Source organism: Manacus candei, unplaced genomic scaffold, assembly GCF_025592945.1.
Source record: "Manacus candei isolate 608988 ecotype Guabito, Panama unplaced genomic scaffold, ASM2559294v1 h1tg000024l, whole genome shotgun sequence".
In the NCBI taxonomy this organism is placed as follows: domain Eukaryota; kingdom Metazoa; phylum Chordata; class Aves; order Passeriformes; family Pipridae; genus Manacus; species Manacus candei.
The window spans coordinates 4994030-5009860 of NW_026138072.1; the positions used below are offsets into that span (position 1 = coordinate 4994030).

The 15831-nt window shown below is 49.0% G+C and overlaps 1 protein-coding gene across 1 annotated transcript; it reads right to left on the reverse strand.

Moving 5' to 3' along the window:
• Positions 1-554: 554 nt before the first annotated feature.
• On the reverse strand, positions 555-6568 carry OTP (orthopedia homeobox). The gene is made up of 3 exons (XM_051788115.1): positions 6182-6568; positions 4854-5263; positions 555-1114 (listed from the first exon to the last, which is right to left on the reverse strand). The coding sequence occupies exons 1-3, from the start codon at positions 6216-6218 to the stop codon at positions 584-586; spliced, it is 978 nt and encodes a 325-aa protein (XP_051644075.1). The 5' UTR covers positions 6219-6568; the 3' UTR covers positions 555-583.
• Between the last annotated feature and the right edge of the window lie 9263 nt (positions 6569-15831).

The following is a 15831-nucleotide window of genomic DNA, read 5'->3' on the forward strand; positions in this document are numbered from 1 at the left end:
TTCCCCCTTTTATCCCCTTTGTGTTTTACAAAAAGAAGCTTTTAATTTTTTTTTTTCCTTTTCCCCCATCTGATTCGTTCTCGCTCATCAATGCTTAATCAAAATGGATTTGATTCTCTCTGGGGTCTCCGTGCCGTTTCGCGAGCCCGCCCGGCCGCCCCCCGACGGCGCCCTCACAGCGGAGGGGGCCGGCAGCAAGTCGCCGCACCTAAATAAACCGTAAAAATTATGAGAACAGAACCAAAAATGCATTTCTTTGCAAAGCCAAAGCCAGTCGGGCGCCTGGCGGGAGAGTCGGGTCTTGGCGACGAAGGGAGGCAGGGCCGGGCTCGGGGCGGCCGCCAGTGCTCCCGCCGCCCGGCAGGGCGGCCCGCGGGGCACAGGGGTGCGCGAGGGCGGAGGGGGTGTGGGGAGGGTCGGGGGATGTTTCTCGGCCCACAAACCAGTCTGTTGGCGTCTGATTTCAGATCCTGAGTCGACTCCCTGGTAAGTCGGGTGGGAGAAGGCGGGGGCGCGGGGCGAGGCGGGGGCGCAGGGCCAGGCGGCGGCGGGGGCGGCGCGGGGCGAGGCGAGGCGCCGGCCATTAAGTGAAACTCATGGAGACTGTGTGCTCTAGTGCTTTGCGGCGGAGGGAGGCGATGCTGGTTCCCCGCCACACGTCGCTGCTGTCCGGGGAGCTGCAGAGCTGGGGCGAGCCCGTCACGTTGCTGGGGCCGGGCAGGGAGGCGGGCACCATTCCGGGGAAGGCGGGCTGGTAGAGGTGGGATTGCAGCCCGGCGCCGTTGGAGCCCGCCAGGCTGTTGGAGAGCCCCATGGAGTTGGGCGGCGGCCCGGCCGCCAGGCTGCACTGGGACAGGGACTGCGCCATGGCTTGCTGCCGTCCCAGCGCCGGCGGCAGCGGCAGCTGTGACACGCCGGGCATGGCGGCGGCGGCCCAGCGCGTGTCGTTGGCGTGGAAGGAGCACAGGCTGTCGCCCATGGCGGCGGCGGCGGCGGCGGCCGCTGAGGGGAACTGCGGTAGCCCCGGCGTGGGCAGCAGCGTGCCTGGGGCGCGGAACACGTTCGTGGTCTTCTTGCGCTTCTTCCACTTGGCCCGGCGGTTCTGGAACCAGACCTGCGGGCAGCGGGCAGCGACACGCTCCGTTAGCCACCACCAGCCCCCGCGGGACCCCCGCCCCGGCTCCCGCCGCCCCCCCGAGCCTCGCCCCCGCCGGCCGCTGGCGCTCCTCACACCCGCAGCCCCAGACGTGTCCCCGCCACGGGTTAAAGAAACCGGTGGCACTTTTTATAACGAAACTAAGCGATGTGTCCCTCCCAGCACTAAGCCGCCTGCGGCCTCCCTCCCCCGGCGGGAGGGTCCGGGAGAGAAGCCTGGCCTCTCCCCGAAAAACAAATTAAAAAAAAGAAAAAACACCGGCCGACGGCTCCGGCCTTGGCGTGGACGCGCTCCCGAGCCGCCATCGGGGCCAGCTGTCTCGCCCGGTGACGCCGGGGTCCCGGGGCAGGAAACCCCCGCGCCAAACTGTCCGCATTTGGGTTTGAAAAAACAAAACGTAACAAAACCAAATGCAAAACAACAAAACCAGAGGTGGTTCAGGTGAGCGGATGCCCGTGGTGGCCCCGTATCAGGGCTGACTTGATGGGTCTCGTCTCACCGCGGCCGAAAGCAACCGAGACAGTCACGAGCCGGGAAAAACCGCGTCCACCTGAAATCCAAAGGAACGCAGTGCCCCGACCTGCCGGATTCCACAGTCTCAGGCTCCGTACCCAGACTGAGAAAGGCAGATGCCCATTAGCGGGAATGAGCAGCCGTGAGGGAGCTAAATATTATATGAATAATCTAAAAATCGCGTTCAATTATGTTTTAGGGTTAATAGTTAAATTGCGGCTACAAAATCTTTTTATGTTTCATGGTTTGCTGGTGGTGTAAAGAATCTCCATCGGGTCTGATCGCCTAAGCTCATAGCTACGCTGCATATGCTTTTAAAATGTGAATGTTTCCAATTGAAAACTGGTGCATGACAGATTAAAATGCAGGGAAAACCTGGGGGAGATTTTGAAAATGCACACATGACAACTCTAGAAATATATTAACCATGAGCGTTTGGCAACTTTGGACTCCTTTTAAAATGCAACTAGCTCCTGAAAATTATTAATACAACAGTGAGAATCTAATGGAGTTTGGAATCTAAAAATCTACCTTGATGATATCTGCTGTTACAGTAATATAGACATACTGTAAATGTATTTTAAAATATATAGCCCATTTAATTCCCCAGCTATAAATGGGTGAGAGAGAGAAAGCAAAAGAAAGGAGAAACAATATCATTTTAGTTTTTCTTTTTCTCTCTTTTTTTTTTTTTTTTTTTAAGAGCAGAAGCTTTATGAAGATCTCATTGGAATCCAGCGGATGATTAATGTGAAGATTTGGTAGGAAATCTGGAGAGCTGTATTAAAGCTCAGATCTCAGGTTCATTTCGATCAGCCAGCCGTGAACTCTAGGCCGAATTCATTACACTTTAATAGTGCTGGGAGAGAAAGAAAATGCAATTTCTCATTCCATTAGAAAACTAGAAAATACTCTCAGCTTGTCCCCTATTAAGATGTGGCAGGTGACGGGACCATTGTGGGGGACACGGTCAATGGAATTACAGCACATTATTTTTGTTCGTATAAAATATTGGAAGGCAAGCCTGACTGTGCAGAAGTTATTTCACTGATTTGGTTTTTATGTAAATAAAATATTGAAAGTTAATTAATCCGTGCTAGAGACTAATGATTATGCTTATTATATTGCATTTGATCGCATAATTTGCATGATTCTCGCATTGCTGCTTAATAAGCCATTCTAGGTTATAAATAATTTTGAAATTGGTTTCTAATAATGGCATGCTATAAAAAGAATGGTTTTATTACAGCAGCCTGAAAAGCAGAGCAATGTCAGATGTGGAATTGGACTCCCGTTTAAGCATCAGCCACTTTAATAATTATTTAAATGTATCATATACATTAAATACAGATCTAAAATGAAGAAAGTGGTGATTTATCCTAGCATCTAAAACCCTTAAAAATATATACAGCAGCTATAAATTAAGTATTTGGAGCATCCTTTAATCAGTGTGGAGCCCACGTCCTGGAAGGAATATGTAGGCAATCTGTTAACTATAAAGAAAACTGTAAAGTACTCTTGTAAGAACATAAACCAATTACTATTTAATTTAAATTTGGTCAAGGAGCAGTGATACATTGGATTGTGAAGTAAATACATTAAATAATTTTTTCCTTAGATTACATAATGTTAATCATTTTGAAGTGTTAATTAAGAAGGTTATGTTGATCTGATTACTTTTTAAACTACAGAACATTATTGTAAAAAATATTTAAATTGCCACTCTATTAAACTGTTTTTATCAGCAGTCTCGAGCTATTAGCATTGGTTTAAGATTATGCCAATGCCATTAAAACATTTTGTCTTTCTTCCTACGAATTTCTTTGATGTGCTGTTAGAAAATAACTGTTTCCATTTTATATTTTACTTCATTTACCACACTCCTAATATTGAAATTGGTATCATTAACCTTTGAGAAACCCAATAAAGTTTAATAGACCTCGTTTTCTTTTTTTCATAGAGTCAGTTGTCCAATTATATTTTATTTGTGAATCTAATTTCTTTCTTAATTTAAACTAATTATAGTTCTGTGAAGACAGAGTCAAATTGTTTTACTTTTTAAAAGCAGACGTGCTTTTTCTGTCACATTCAAGAATGGAATCTGTTTTTGTTCATTAAAACGTTCATTTAGGGATTTCTCTTGACGTGTCTTTATTTAGCTGAGGAGCCTATGCTTGCCGAGAGGGATTTTGAACAGAGACCGCAGTAAAGTACGGCGGCAGTCCCGGCTGTACTGAGCTGGGATGCACAAGTACTTCTACTGTGCAGGCTTTCGTTCTTGGGGATGGACTCGCTTAGAAAGTCACCAAAATAACCTTGTGAACACAAAAGCCACATCTGAGCAGTGTAGCGCTTTGATCCCTCTGCCCCTTTTCCTAATTTTGTTTACATTTATTTGCCTAAATAGTTTCCTCTGGTCCTGTGTGCAAATATATATATATATATATATATATATATATATATGTGTGTGTGTGTGTCTATGTACCTATGTAGATATATATACTTTAGAAAACAAAGTACACCCTAGATGTTGAAGACACTCGCTACCCCCGCCGTCCTCAGGCTTTTTAAAAGCCAGTATGGGGAAACTCCGAGTTCAAATACAACTGCCTTTTACGTAAGTGCCTTTTCATGAGCCGATGTGCCTTCCCGCGCCTTCCACTCTGGCCCTCACGGCCCGCGTCTCTGGCGGACGCCTCTTCCCGGCAGTGCCGCCGGCAGTACCCTGGACAGCGGCACCGCGGCCGCCGGCAGACTCCACGGTGGAACAGCGGTCACTCCCCGGCGGTTCGGCTCGACTCTTAGCGCCGGGCTATTGCGAGGGCTGAGATTCGCTCCTCTAAGGCTGTGCCTCCCCGGACTTTTTTCTGCCGCGGTCGGGCCGTGGAGCTCAGCCCGTGCCCCGCTCGGGACCACCGCGCTGTAGGTGGGAGGATAGAGGACAAGGGGACACCCCAAGGCGACAGCTTTGCGGAAAGAGAGGCGAGGGATGTCTGTTTTCAAGGCTTCCTGGCCAAACTGTTGCTTTCAGGACTGGATTACCTTCCCCGTCATCGGGCTGAGGTTTGGGGCACCCACCCCCCCCTCCCTGTCGTGACTGGACTCGCCGCCGGCCGGCTGTGCCGCGCCGTCGGTGTGACTGGGGAAGGGACGGTGGGCACTGCGCGGGGGCGGCTTTTCATACCTGCACCCGGGACTCGGTGAGGCCGATGCGCAGGGCCAGCTCCTCCCGCATGAAGATGTCCGGGTAGTGAGTCTTGGCGAAGCTCCTCTCCAGCTCGTTGAGCTGCGCCGGCGTGAAGCGGGTGCGGTGCCGCTTCTGCTTCTGCTGCCCCTGCTGCTGCCCGGCCTGGCTGGGGTTCTGGCCGCCCTGCTGGCCTTGCTGCTTGTCGGCGTCTTTGGCGCTGACGGCTAGGGAGCTGGGGTTGGATCCCACCGTGGTGATGTCGTCCCCCGGCAGCAGGGTGGTCCCTTCCACCGTGTCCGAGTTGGGAGGCATGTCTCCCGGGTGTCCCCCCGGATCCGAGCCCCCTACGCCCAGCCGACACTTCACCGCCTCCCGATGTCCCAGCAGCTCAGCCGCATCTTTCATCCCTGCGGAAGCAAAGGAGCGGCAGTCACTCCTCTGCTGCCAGGCATGGATCCATCAGAGCCGCTTTCCAACGCATTGAGCTGGCGAGAAGCATCCAGCCACCGCCACCGCCTCCGCCCCGCCGTCCCCCAGCCGCCCGCCAGACCCTCAACCCTGCTCGGCTCCGCGACGCACAGAGACCCCGGCCCAGCGCAACCCGGGCAGAGGAGGGAAAACTTTACACCTCTTCCTGCTGAAATAACTAGCTCCCTGTCCGGCCTCCCCATGCGAGATCAGGGGAAGGGAAGAGGGGGAGGGCAAGTTTTACCGGGTTCAACTTGGGTTTTCCAGCGGAGCTGGTAAGAGAAAGAGACGGAGAGAAAGAAATAAGGCTCGAACCGCCCTGCTGCCGGGAGCATTACCTCTCCGACAGATGCGCGGGGACCTCGGTCTGTCTAGCCGATCTTTCCCCTCTTCTCTCTCCTTTCCTCTAAACAAACTCACGAATAACCGTAAATAGACGAATACAGATATTTCTCTTTTTTAAAAAAAGGAAAAGAAGGAAGGAGAAAAGCGAACAGGCGAGGAGGAAGAGGCCACCTAGAACTCCGTAAACACTATAGAGCTCATCTGTCCTAAAATAATCATCATCATCATCATAATGTGTAGGTATATATATATATAAACAGGGGAGAAAAAAATTAAATGATCCACAACTCGCTGTAGATCTACATACTCTGTAGGTCTCACTCCCTCTTCTTTTTTATGTTAAATCAAATTAAACTTTAATACAGTACAATTACTTTTAAAGGAATTAGCCCATTTAGATCGCATTAAGGTAAAATAAGGAACAAATTGTCAATTTCCTGCCCCGGCTTCCTCCCCACTCGCTGCCGCCGGTGCAGCCGCCGCGGGGCGGGGGGGTGCCGGGGGAAACTCACCGAGACGGGCGTCCAGGAGGTCGGCGTGAGACAGCATCGCGCACCGCTCCAGGGCGAAGGCTGTTCCCCCCCAAATTTTAGCGGCCTTAAGTTATTTAAAATAGATATAAGATATGAGATATATATATATATATATATATATATATATCGTCTAAATGAAAGAAAATTCGGTGTGTGGTTAAAAAGGGGGTCTCTTGCATTATAATGTCCTTTAGAGAGACGGGGAGGTGCTTAACACTTCAATGAACCCGTGAGCAGCTCGGCGCGGGGACCAATCAGGAGGGCAGCCTGCAAATGTCAGCGCCCGGAGCGCCCCGCTCCGCCCGCCCGCCGCCCGCCCGCTGCCGCCGCCCCGGCCTCCCGCCGCCCCAACCCGCCCGGACCGGACCGGCCCGCGCCGCGCCCGCGCTCCCTTACCCTGCTCCGCTCGCCTGGGCCGCCCGCCTTCTCCCTCTCTCCTTCTCTTCCAAGTGCACATTAGCTACACTCCTCCCGCTCCGGGTCGCCCCTGATTTATTGGGTTTTATTGTTCTTAATACCTCCTCCGAGCGCACCCTCGCACCCGACCCGGTCGGGCTCCCGGGGGGTCTCGCAAGTTCTGCGCCCACCGGAGACTGTGAGCGGGGCAGACGGTGGGCGCGGGGTCGGGCAGCTCTGGTCCCGCTCGCCAGCAGCTCCGAGGAACCGGGGTCGAGGTCTGCAGGGGAGACCGCGGCACGGCTCTCGCCCACTCGAGCCCCGACGGCTGCAGGGCGTCGAGGAAAGAGAAACTTGAGCGAGTTCCCGCAGCGGCCCGCGCCGCACGGGCTCCCCTAGCCCCCGGGGCTCCCTGACCCCCCGCCCCGGCCCCGCTCAGTGCCGAAGCAGAGCGCAACAAGGGGAAAGAGAGCCAAGCACCGTGTGTCTCGGCCGCCCGGGGAGCTCTGCCTTCCTGCCCGGGATTTAAACACCCGTAAGACCTATTTTTCGGATAAAGTTTCCAAGTTCGGCTCGCCTACAAACTCGATTTAAAGCAGTAAATAAAGTTAAATGCTTTTTATTTTCCTCTCGAATATGTTAAACTACTTGAACAATTTAAAGTGCTTTGCAGAAGTGAAGCGAACCATTTCTAATGTTCTGATTTTTCAAAGCCAGCCAACAACAAAGTTTAGATTAGTAATATATTTCTAACCAGAGTAATTTTCAAGATCATTAGGCATTTATGTAATTAGTGCCAAATCTATAAGCTTTTATTACGATTATTAGAGTAAAATCAGTATAAATTTGTACTAATTTACTACTGTTTAGACTTGGCTGTCAAGCCAAGAGGTTCTTATTGTAAATGATAACTGAGGAAATTAAGTGCAAAATTCTGTACCATTTCTGATCCGCTCCTAAACAATCCGTTTCAATTGTATTTGTAGCAGAACATAATGCCCTTTTAAAGTTCTTTGACTTGTATTTTTATTTGCAAAACAAGAAAAATACCCTCTACCCGAGCACAATGAAAACTGATATTTACTACTTCCAACTTGATTAGCATTGATTTTTAATTCAAAAGTGATGCAATTAAGATTATTCATTTAGTGCAAATAAAGCTTCCACCAAAAAGCGAGCCTAGTGAAGTCTGTGTTAAATAATACGGCGCCAATGGCTTTTTTTCCTGCCATCCAATTGACTTACACAAAACATTGTAAATACTGCATGCGAACAGATGCAAGAGTGGTTTTGTTTGCAGCTCAGATGTGCAGGGGGTTCGGCAGCGACTGAACAAGGAGACAAAGGAACCGGCCGACCGATCTCTAGGGCAGTTTTGCTGCCTTTTTTTCCCACCTCCTCTCTGCTCAGGCTACACTGATTCAATTCTGTTTTCGAGACGTCGGGCTGTTGCAAACAACCTGGGTGCTCGGGAACTGCCGCTTAAGAGCAGGGAGAGAGACCCAGAGCCAGGCCACAATTTAGCCGGAGACAGAGACAGAAAGGAAGAGGTGGAGGTGGGGTGGGAGTTTCGGGATTTTTCTGTTGTTGTTGTTGTTGTTTTGTTCCTGGCTGGATGGGGGACTGTTGAAATGGCACATTTGCTGTGCTTTTTTCCTTTGAAAATTGTTGTCTGTGTGGAGCTCCAGGGCAGGAGGGAAGGACCCGTCCGTGAAAATTGCTGCGCGGTGTCCCCCGGCCCGCTGCCTGGCGTCGGGACCCGCGGAGCGGAGCCGGCGGAGTCGCCGGTGGGGACACGGGCCGGCGGGGACACGGGCCGGCGGCGCGGGTGCGGCGCGGAGCCCGGGCCGGAGCGGTCAGGGGCTGGCCGGGGCGCTTGGGGTCCAGTTTGTCTGTATTTACTGGCACAAGCGTGCGGGCGCTGGACGCGCCGAGCGCAGTGCGAGCAGGGTGGCACGGCTTGCGTGTGCATCTATTCCGTGTTGTTGTATGTTTCAGGTCGATAAATAAATGTGTAATAGTTAATGTGCAGAGACATCAGAGTAATAACAATGGGATGAAATCAAAGGATTATCAATCTCTGTTAGTAACTGCTGAATAACAATGTTGCGGTGTGATTGATAGCGCGCTTCATTTTATGACTTTTCTATTGCTCTTGATTTTTATAGCAGTATAAACAAACTAAATCATTTCTTCGAAGACTTCAGAGCGCAATCGTTTTAAGGGAAGAGGAGAAATCAGAGAAGGAAGTCTGGGGGAGAGAAAAGAGCGGGCAGGGCTGACACTTAAGCGCGTCAGAAAGAAAATGACAATGGGGCATATGTAAAATACCCTAATCGCATTCCACTTTCGCTCACTCCTGTTTTGTCAAGTGTCCGAATTCACCAGGGCAGCGTCGGAGGTGTATTTACAAGAATTTTATTTCTCGTCATCTTTCCATTTTCCCAGTGTAGCCAGAAAACTGCCAGTCAAGTCCATTCTCTGTTACAATTTACGGTATTCCCCATATGATCATAGGAACTGAAGTTCCTAACAAGGAAAGGCTTTAACACAATGGCCAAAAATCTTCAGAGTGACACGAGTGTCTTCAGAAATCACTTCAGAGCAAAGTAAAAGGATTTTCTATGACGGATCCAGTGATTTTTCCTCAATAAATAGGTTTTAGATTGTTACACACACGTAGAACTGGAACAAAGGGCAGTACCAGAAAATATATTGGTTGCCCCTAATAAAATTTATTTAGACAGTTTACTTCTCATAAAAAATAGAGATTGAATTTCGTACAGGAGCGCCTGCCAAGAGGCTAGGCACGGGGAGATCATCTCCCCCCGCACGCTCTTTTGCTTTGCTTTCCCTTTCCACCCCATCGCTTCCTTTCCCTGCCCTGCCCGGCGGCGCCCGGCGGGCCCGATCCCCTGGTCCCGGCCGGGGCAGGCTCTCCCTCTCCCCTGCCCAGCCCCCCCACCGACTCAAGCCGATCCGACCGAGAGAGGGCCGCGGAGCGGGGCGTGCTGCATTTGGGAGCAATATAACCCTAATTCTCCAGAGCTGTGACCCTGGGAAGAAAGGGTAGAGAACTTTCCAACCCCCAGAGCTCCCCCTCTCCCATCCCCGCTAAACTCAAGCCCTGATTGAATGAGGCTGTGATATAAACAAGAGTATTTAACCAATTCTGCTCCGATTTAGGAACAGAACCTTCTTTTATCAGAATAATTATATTTGTAGCGAGGAACACAGTAAAATAAGGTTAAACTGCTAAAGTCAGCAGAGTGGCTTGGCATAAACGGCTGATAAGATTTGTAATTTGATATTTTATTTATGTATTTCTTGAGCATCCATGCAGTTAAGGTGGCTGCTGTATGCAGAGCACCGTAATTGCTTTTTACAAGTAGCAACGCTCACAGCGTTTACCAAATCTAACTTTTGGTTGCCTGGCTTGTTCGTGCGGCTTTTTTTTATTCTTATTATTTTTTCCTTCCCCCTCCTTTTATTTCCAGATAGTAGTGCTGAAATATCGGATATGATTATTCTCATTCCTGCTGTTCAGTGCTGCATTGTAATATTGTTCGCTTTAATGAGAAGCGCCTCCCTCAATAATTAACGACCTCACATTTCCCTATTTTCTTGCCTGATGAAAAGAATTAATTTTAATTCATTGTAAATTACAGCTATGCTTTTGAGTGTTATTTGCTTACTTTTCCACATCGACATACCCTAAACACAAATGACAAATCAAACTATATCCTTTCGTTACGGGTAATTTGGAGTTAAGAAATGGAAAAACATAAACACGTGTTTTCATTTCAATCAACCCTCTCGAAAATATGACTTCTTTGGAAACGAAGGACAAGGCTGCCAGCAGCTACAGACCCAATTTATTCATTCTAGTCAGAGCTAAACGTGGCGATCATCGCCGCTTTGCGACATTAGGCTGTATGCAGCATTTTGTCGCTGCAATAAATATAGTTCTTTGAAAGCAACTTTATGAAGTTTATAGGCATCCGAGGCAAGAACGCTCGCAGCTGATCAGAAACGCAGCCGTCAGGTGTCCCGAAAACAGCCTCTCTAAGGTCAGCGAGGAGAGCTCGGGTCCCCTGACACCTCTTCTCAAACACTGTTAAGATCAGCATTTTCCCATTTGCTTATTTATCTAAATATCTGCATCGGGATCCGGCGGAGCCAAAGGCAGCCCCTCCGACTGCCTCCTCGCGGGTAGACTGTGGGTAATCTCTCGACAGTGAAGCGGTTGCCTTAGATTGAAAGGATGGCTTCTATCAATTAATTTTCATCAGAGCAATGACAACCAGTCTTTTATGGGGAAAAAGCTATTTTAATATAAAGGTATGCCTGCCACCCCTGCCCGCTCTCACCCGATCAGATGGAAACTCTTTATACACAAAAGTCACCTCCCTCTCTCCATCCAGCTTCGTACTCATGCATGTATTATGTATGTATAGGGTTTTGACATAATATTAAGTTCATAAACTTAAAAACGCGGAGCCCAAGCATAACGCACTGGGCTGTAGCTTATTCAGTCGGACAGGAGTTATCGGGGCTGCCCCGAAAGGCGAAGAGAACGCCGGTATAAATAATTTTTCAGATACATCTCTTTTTAGGCAAACAGTACACTTCCAGGAAGTCTTTTCTACTGAGCCTTGAGGAATTTATTTAACACATACCTGTGTTTTTAAAATCCGAAATCTCCCCATCCGCCAGGTGTAGCAATGAAAAAATATACATCAGAAGCTAACGTGGATGGAGTATTTAACTTTCTTCCCTTTTAAGGTCGTAGTTTTAATCCCTTCAATTACATAGGTAGTAGTATATAGTAATAAGGAACATACATATTTTGTTTGTATGTGTTAAGTTGGCTGCTTTTCTGATTTCTATTTACTCAAGATAAATAATCATATATCAGTTATTCAGTTAGGTGACAAGTCTAGTAATTGGAATAAAAAGAAAACATCTCATCCTTATCTCTTCCTCTAACTAGATATAGCGCTAATAAGACTGCATCAATCTTATCTGGCAAATAAATAAAATAGACAAACAAACAAATTCGCCTCCAACAAGTTAATGTGGTGTATCTGAGTGGAAAGTAGATATTTTCACGCGTTCTGGAGATGAGGAGTGACTTTTAATAAAATCACAAGAAAAACAAATGTAATTCTGTAAGCAATTTCAGAGCTCAGCCATCTCTCTCCCGCGCCGTTACTTAGCATTCTCCAGCTGTCCTAACCTTTTCTTTTAAAAACCAGTTAGTTCCAGAAATATGACTGTCACTCAATCTGGGACCTTTCGATCCACCTTCCTTTATTATTTGGGGGGCAATCCTAGAGGTAATAAGGCTTATTTTACAAGGATGATTTTTGTTGACTTTTTTCTTTCCCTCCCTCTCCCTTTCCCTTCCCCTCTTGCCCGAGCGCGGCTAATTCGGGGCGTCTATATTCACTCAATTAGAGAAATCTAAAGAGAAAATCGATCTTCCATCTGCAGAAATGCCAGCTTAACAAATTAGATTCTTGTTTCGTGCAGGTGATTTGGTGACAGTCGGGGAATTAGAAGTAATAAGTTGTTGTGTTTGAGACCACCTCCTCGCCCCCGGCCCTCCGCCCTGCCCTCGGCCGGGCCGCGCCAGGGGAGCGCCGCGCCCGCGCCTCCTCCGCCGGCCGGGCGGGCGAGCCGCTGCCGCCACCGCATCTCCCGCTGTAATTAGTGCTGCTGCCCTCCATGTGGGCTCGATTAAACCGTGATTTAGCCGAAAGAAATATAATTATGGCTGCAAATAAAATAATCAGCATTGAAGAGCGATTTCCTTAATGAGATGGAGCGGTTGCACGTCACGGAGTAAAGGGGTCTCATTAGGAGGTGGTAATGAGGCTTGGGTGAATATTGGGAGTTACACAAAATATCTAAACCGCTGAGAACACCCAGCGCCGGGCCTGGGCTGGAGTTCCCGCTCCCGGCCGGGCCGAGAGACCCCCCGGCCGCCGCCCCCCGCCCTGCCTTCTGTGCCCCGTCACTCCCAACCCGGGCCCGGGCCCCCTGCCTCCCCCAGCCCTCCACGCTCGCCGGAGGACGGGCGGCCGCGGCCACCGCGCTCTCCCCGCCCGCGGGCAGCGCCTGAGGATGTGCTTTTCGGATACGGCTAATTTAAAGGGCCGACAGCGCGGCCATTTTAACGAGAGGAGCGGCAGCAAGGGCCAGTGGCTTCCCCCCGCTGCGGGCCCGCCCGCTGCTCCCGGTAGCCGCAAGCCCGGGCCACCGCCACTCCCTCGCAGAGCGCGCCCAGCGACCAAGAAGAGCACGGGCAGGCGCGGAGCACGGGGCGAAAGTTGCGAGACCTCGAGTCGATGTGCACTCCCGGGCGGCAGCGCAGGCGCGAACGGCGGAGTAGGGGAACGTGAATTAGTCCCGAGACGGCCCATTAGGGGAATTAACCACGGCTCCTCGGCCAAGCGGCGCCGGGCGCCGAGGGCGCGAAGCCGTCAAGATGGTGGCCCCGGCGGCCGCCTGCCGCGCATGCGCCGCGGCGCGTGGAGAGGGAGGATGTGTGGATGGTGATGGCGACGGCGGGGACGGGGCTGGGGGCTGGAGGGGAGTGAAACGCCGGGCCGGGGCTCTGTGAGACCGAGGGGACAGGCCAAGGGAATGCCCTCGCCGGGAATTCCCGGGAACAGGGGCTGCTCCACGACGTGCTGGCTCAGCTGTGTGGAGGAGGAATAACGCGGTTCTTTTGCTTTCGTTCCCCCTCCCCCCCCGCTTTCGGTTTGGTTTTTAATAGTGTAGAATGGGGCACATCTTGGCGTTTTGTCGTCTAATCAAGAAAAACGGCTTGCATATGAAATAAATAAAGGCCAGGGTATTTGTCATTCTCTGCTTATGTGCTCAGTAACTTAAAGAGGAGATGGAATCTGCATTTTGTCCTCATTATCACCAATAGCATTTCAGTTTTCAGCCTGATTCCTGCAACAGATAAAAAGGTCAAGTTTCCTGATTAGGATAAAGTCTGTGTGACATTAGCAAAAAATCCAGGGATGCTGTGCTCCTCGGCAGGGGAGAGGAGAGCTGCAGGAGCACTGATGGCCCCACCTTGAAGACTTGTCCTACTCTTCTACCGTGGTGAGGTAATTTTTGTTTTGTTTGTGTTTCTTTGGTTGGTTGTTTTTTGTTTTTACTGGCTACTACTGTGTTTTCACTGTATCAGTGTATGTAGAGCATTTTGTAGTCTTAAGGTATTTACTGTATATATAAAAATATATATACATACATCCCGAACAGTGGCAACATTTGTCTCCCATTTTGGTACTTTGTAAAACAATGGAGATGTGCCTGGGCCAAGCAGACTCTAGTTCAGGATATCCTATTGGCTGTACTTATGTTTATGACTATAAGTATGTTAGTCCAAAGGGAGAGCTTTCTTATCATTGTAATTTGTGGGTTTGGATTTTGGTTTTAAATGTTTGGTTTTGTTGGAAGAAATTGAAGATCACGTTTAGGAAAAAAGATCAGAATTCTTAGGAGACTCTGCTACTAGTTGGAAAAAGGTAAATGTTTTCTCAGCAAACATTCTTTTTGAGCTTTCTGTTTGGGCTTCATTTTCAGACCTTCTACCAGTTTTTTTGCTTAATGTGTTCTCTTCTCTGCATTGACACAAACTCTTTTGCCTGCAGGTCTCTCTCCTCCTGGCTGGGGGTTGATAGTTGTGTCATGGCTTACAATGTTTGAAATTACATTCTGAAAAGAGAAGCATCTCTATCTCCTAAGGTTGTCATCAATGTGGGACAGTTTTCTCATGCTTTATCTGTAGGAAGGATTGTACAAACCTCAACATGAGTCTTGTGGATTTCTTCACATTTAAACCTACCTCTCCTTTTCCAACTGAAACCACTGGTTATCTGTAGTAGGTGTTTACTGTAAGGAGAAAGCCACGAGGTAGACTGAGACTCAGCACCCAGAATTTTATATCCTGTGTTGCTTGGGTAAGCTACAACACAGAAAGCCATTTTTTCTTTATGCTCTAGTTGAGAAGGAGGTAGCGAATTTTGTAATGCGCAGAAGGTACTTCGTGTGTTGAGAGAAATAGCGTGTTTGGGGAACTGGAGTACTGTACAGAAAAAAAGTATTTCATTTGGCTGTAGAGTAGTGATCAGGCATAAACTTTAAATTAGAGCCCTGAAACCTCCTCTTCCTCATTGACAGAGGAGAGTATTGTGCTCATGGCCTCATGCCTGCAGCTGGTCTGACTGCAGGTGCCTTATCCCTTAGTGACAAGCACTGGGGGAACTGCACTTGTCTGATTAATAGAGGCTTCCAGTCAACACAGAGGAGCAATAACATGTCACAAACATGTTAAGTGCTTACTAGGTTTATCTTTACTTGGCATTAATGAAGTCTGCTCTAGGTGAATTACTTTCAGCCTAGAATAGTAGTTAATACATGGATGGGTAAACTTGTGTGAATGCACACCTGAGAGTCATGGCATGAAAGAGTTTAGCATTGTAGACATAGAAAATGTAGAACACGATGGCAGTGGTGGCATCTTGTAAGACTGGGCTGAAAGAGGCCTTTTGGGTCAGTGAGTCCAGCAACTCTTTCATAATTACTGCCCTTTTCATACTCAGGCAGTGTGAGAGTGGTTTTCAACTGGAAGAATGTGGGAGGTTTTTTTAGCATTGGAGAAAAGGTAGCAAGGATGGTGTTATTCATTTTCACTCTTTGTGGATGAGGAACTAGAGAGAAAGCCATGTGCTGGCGTGTCCAGATTGGGAAGGGAGACAGAACCCAGTGTGGGACTTGGTTGCTGGTAATCAGTAAATCAAGTCTCTATATGCAGTGCTGGCCTCTCTGAATGTTAATAAAATTTATAAGCCACATCATTTACAGCTAATGAGGCAGTGAGGAGCTGTGGGAGAGAGAGCCTAGGGGATGGTGACATGCTGGGGGAGGAAACCTCCTTGCAAATGGCCTTCGTTACTTCGGATGGCTCCCAGCTATCTCCTGTGCTATCTTCAGGATATACCTGCTTTCTGCTCTGCAGGAAGAAAATTAGAGAGGGAGAGCTAAAATATCCTGATATGGTCAGGATGAGTGTGTTACTTTTTGCACTCATTGTTTGAAAACAGTAGTGGGCTCCTTGGACTGCTTATTGAGATTCTTAGTGGAAATAAGAGCTCAAAGTAGGCTGGATTCTATGTAAGCATTGGTAAAACTTCTTTACCTAGTTGTAGCTC

Excerpts from the sequence above, each read along its gene's own strand:
- OTP (XM_051788115.1), bottom strand. The coding sequence starts at position 6,218 with ATGCTGTCTCACGCCGACCTCCTGGACGCCCGTCTCG. Across the intron at positions 5,264-6,181 it reads CCTCCTGGACGCCCGTCTCG|GGATGAAAGATGCGGCTGAG; the intron begins GTGAGTTTCCCC and ends TTGCTTCCGCAG. Across the intron at positions 1,115-4,853 it reads TCACCGAGTCCCGGGTGCAG|GTCTGGTTCCAGAACCGCCG; the intron begins GTATGAAAAGCC and ends CGCTGCCCGCAG.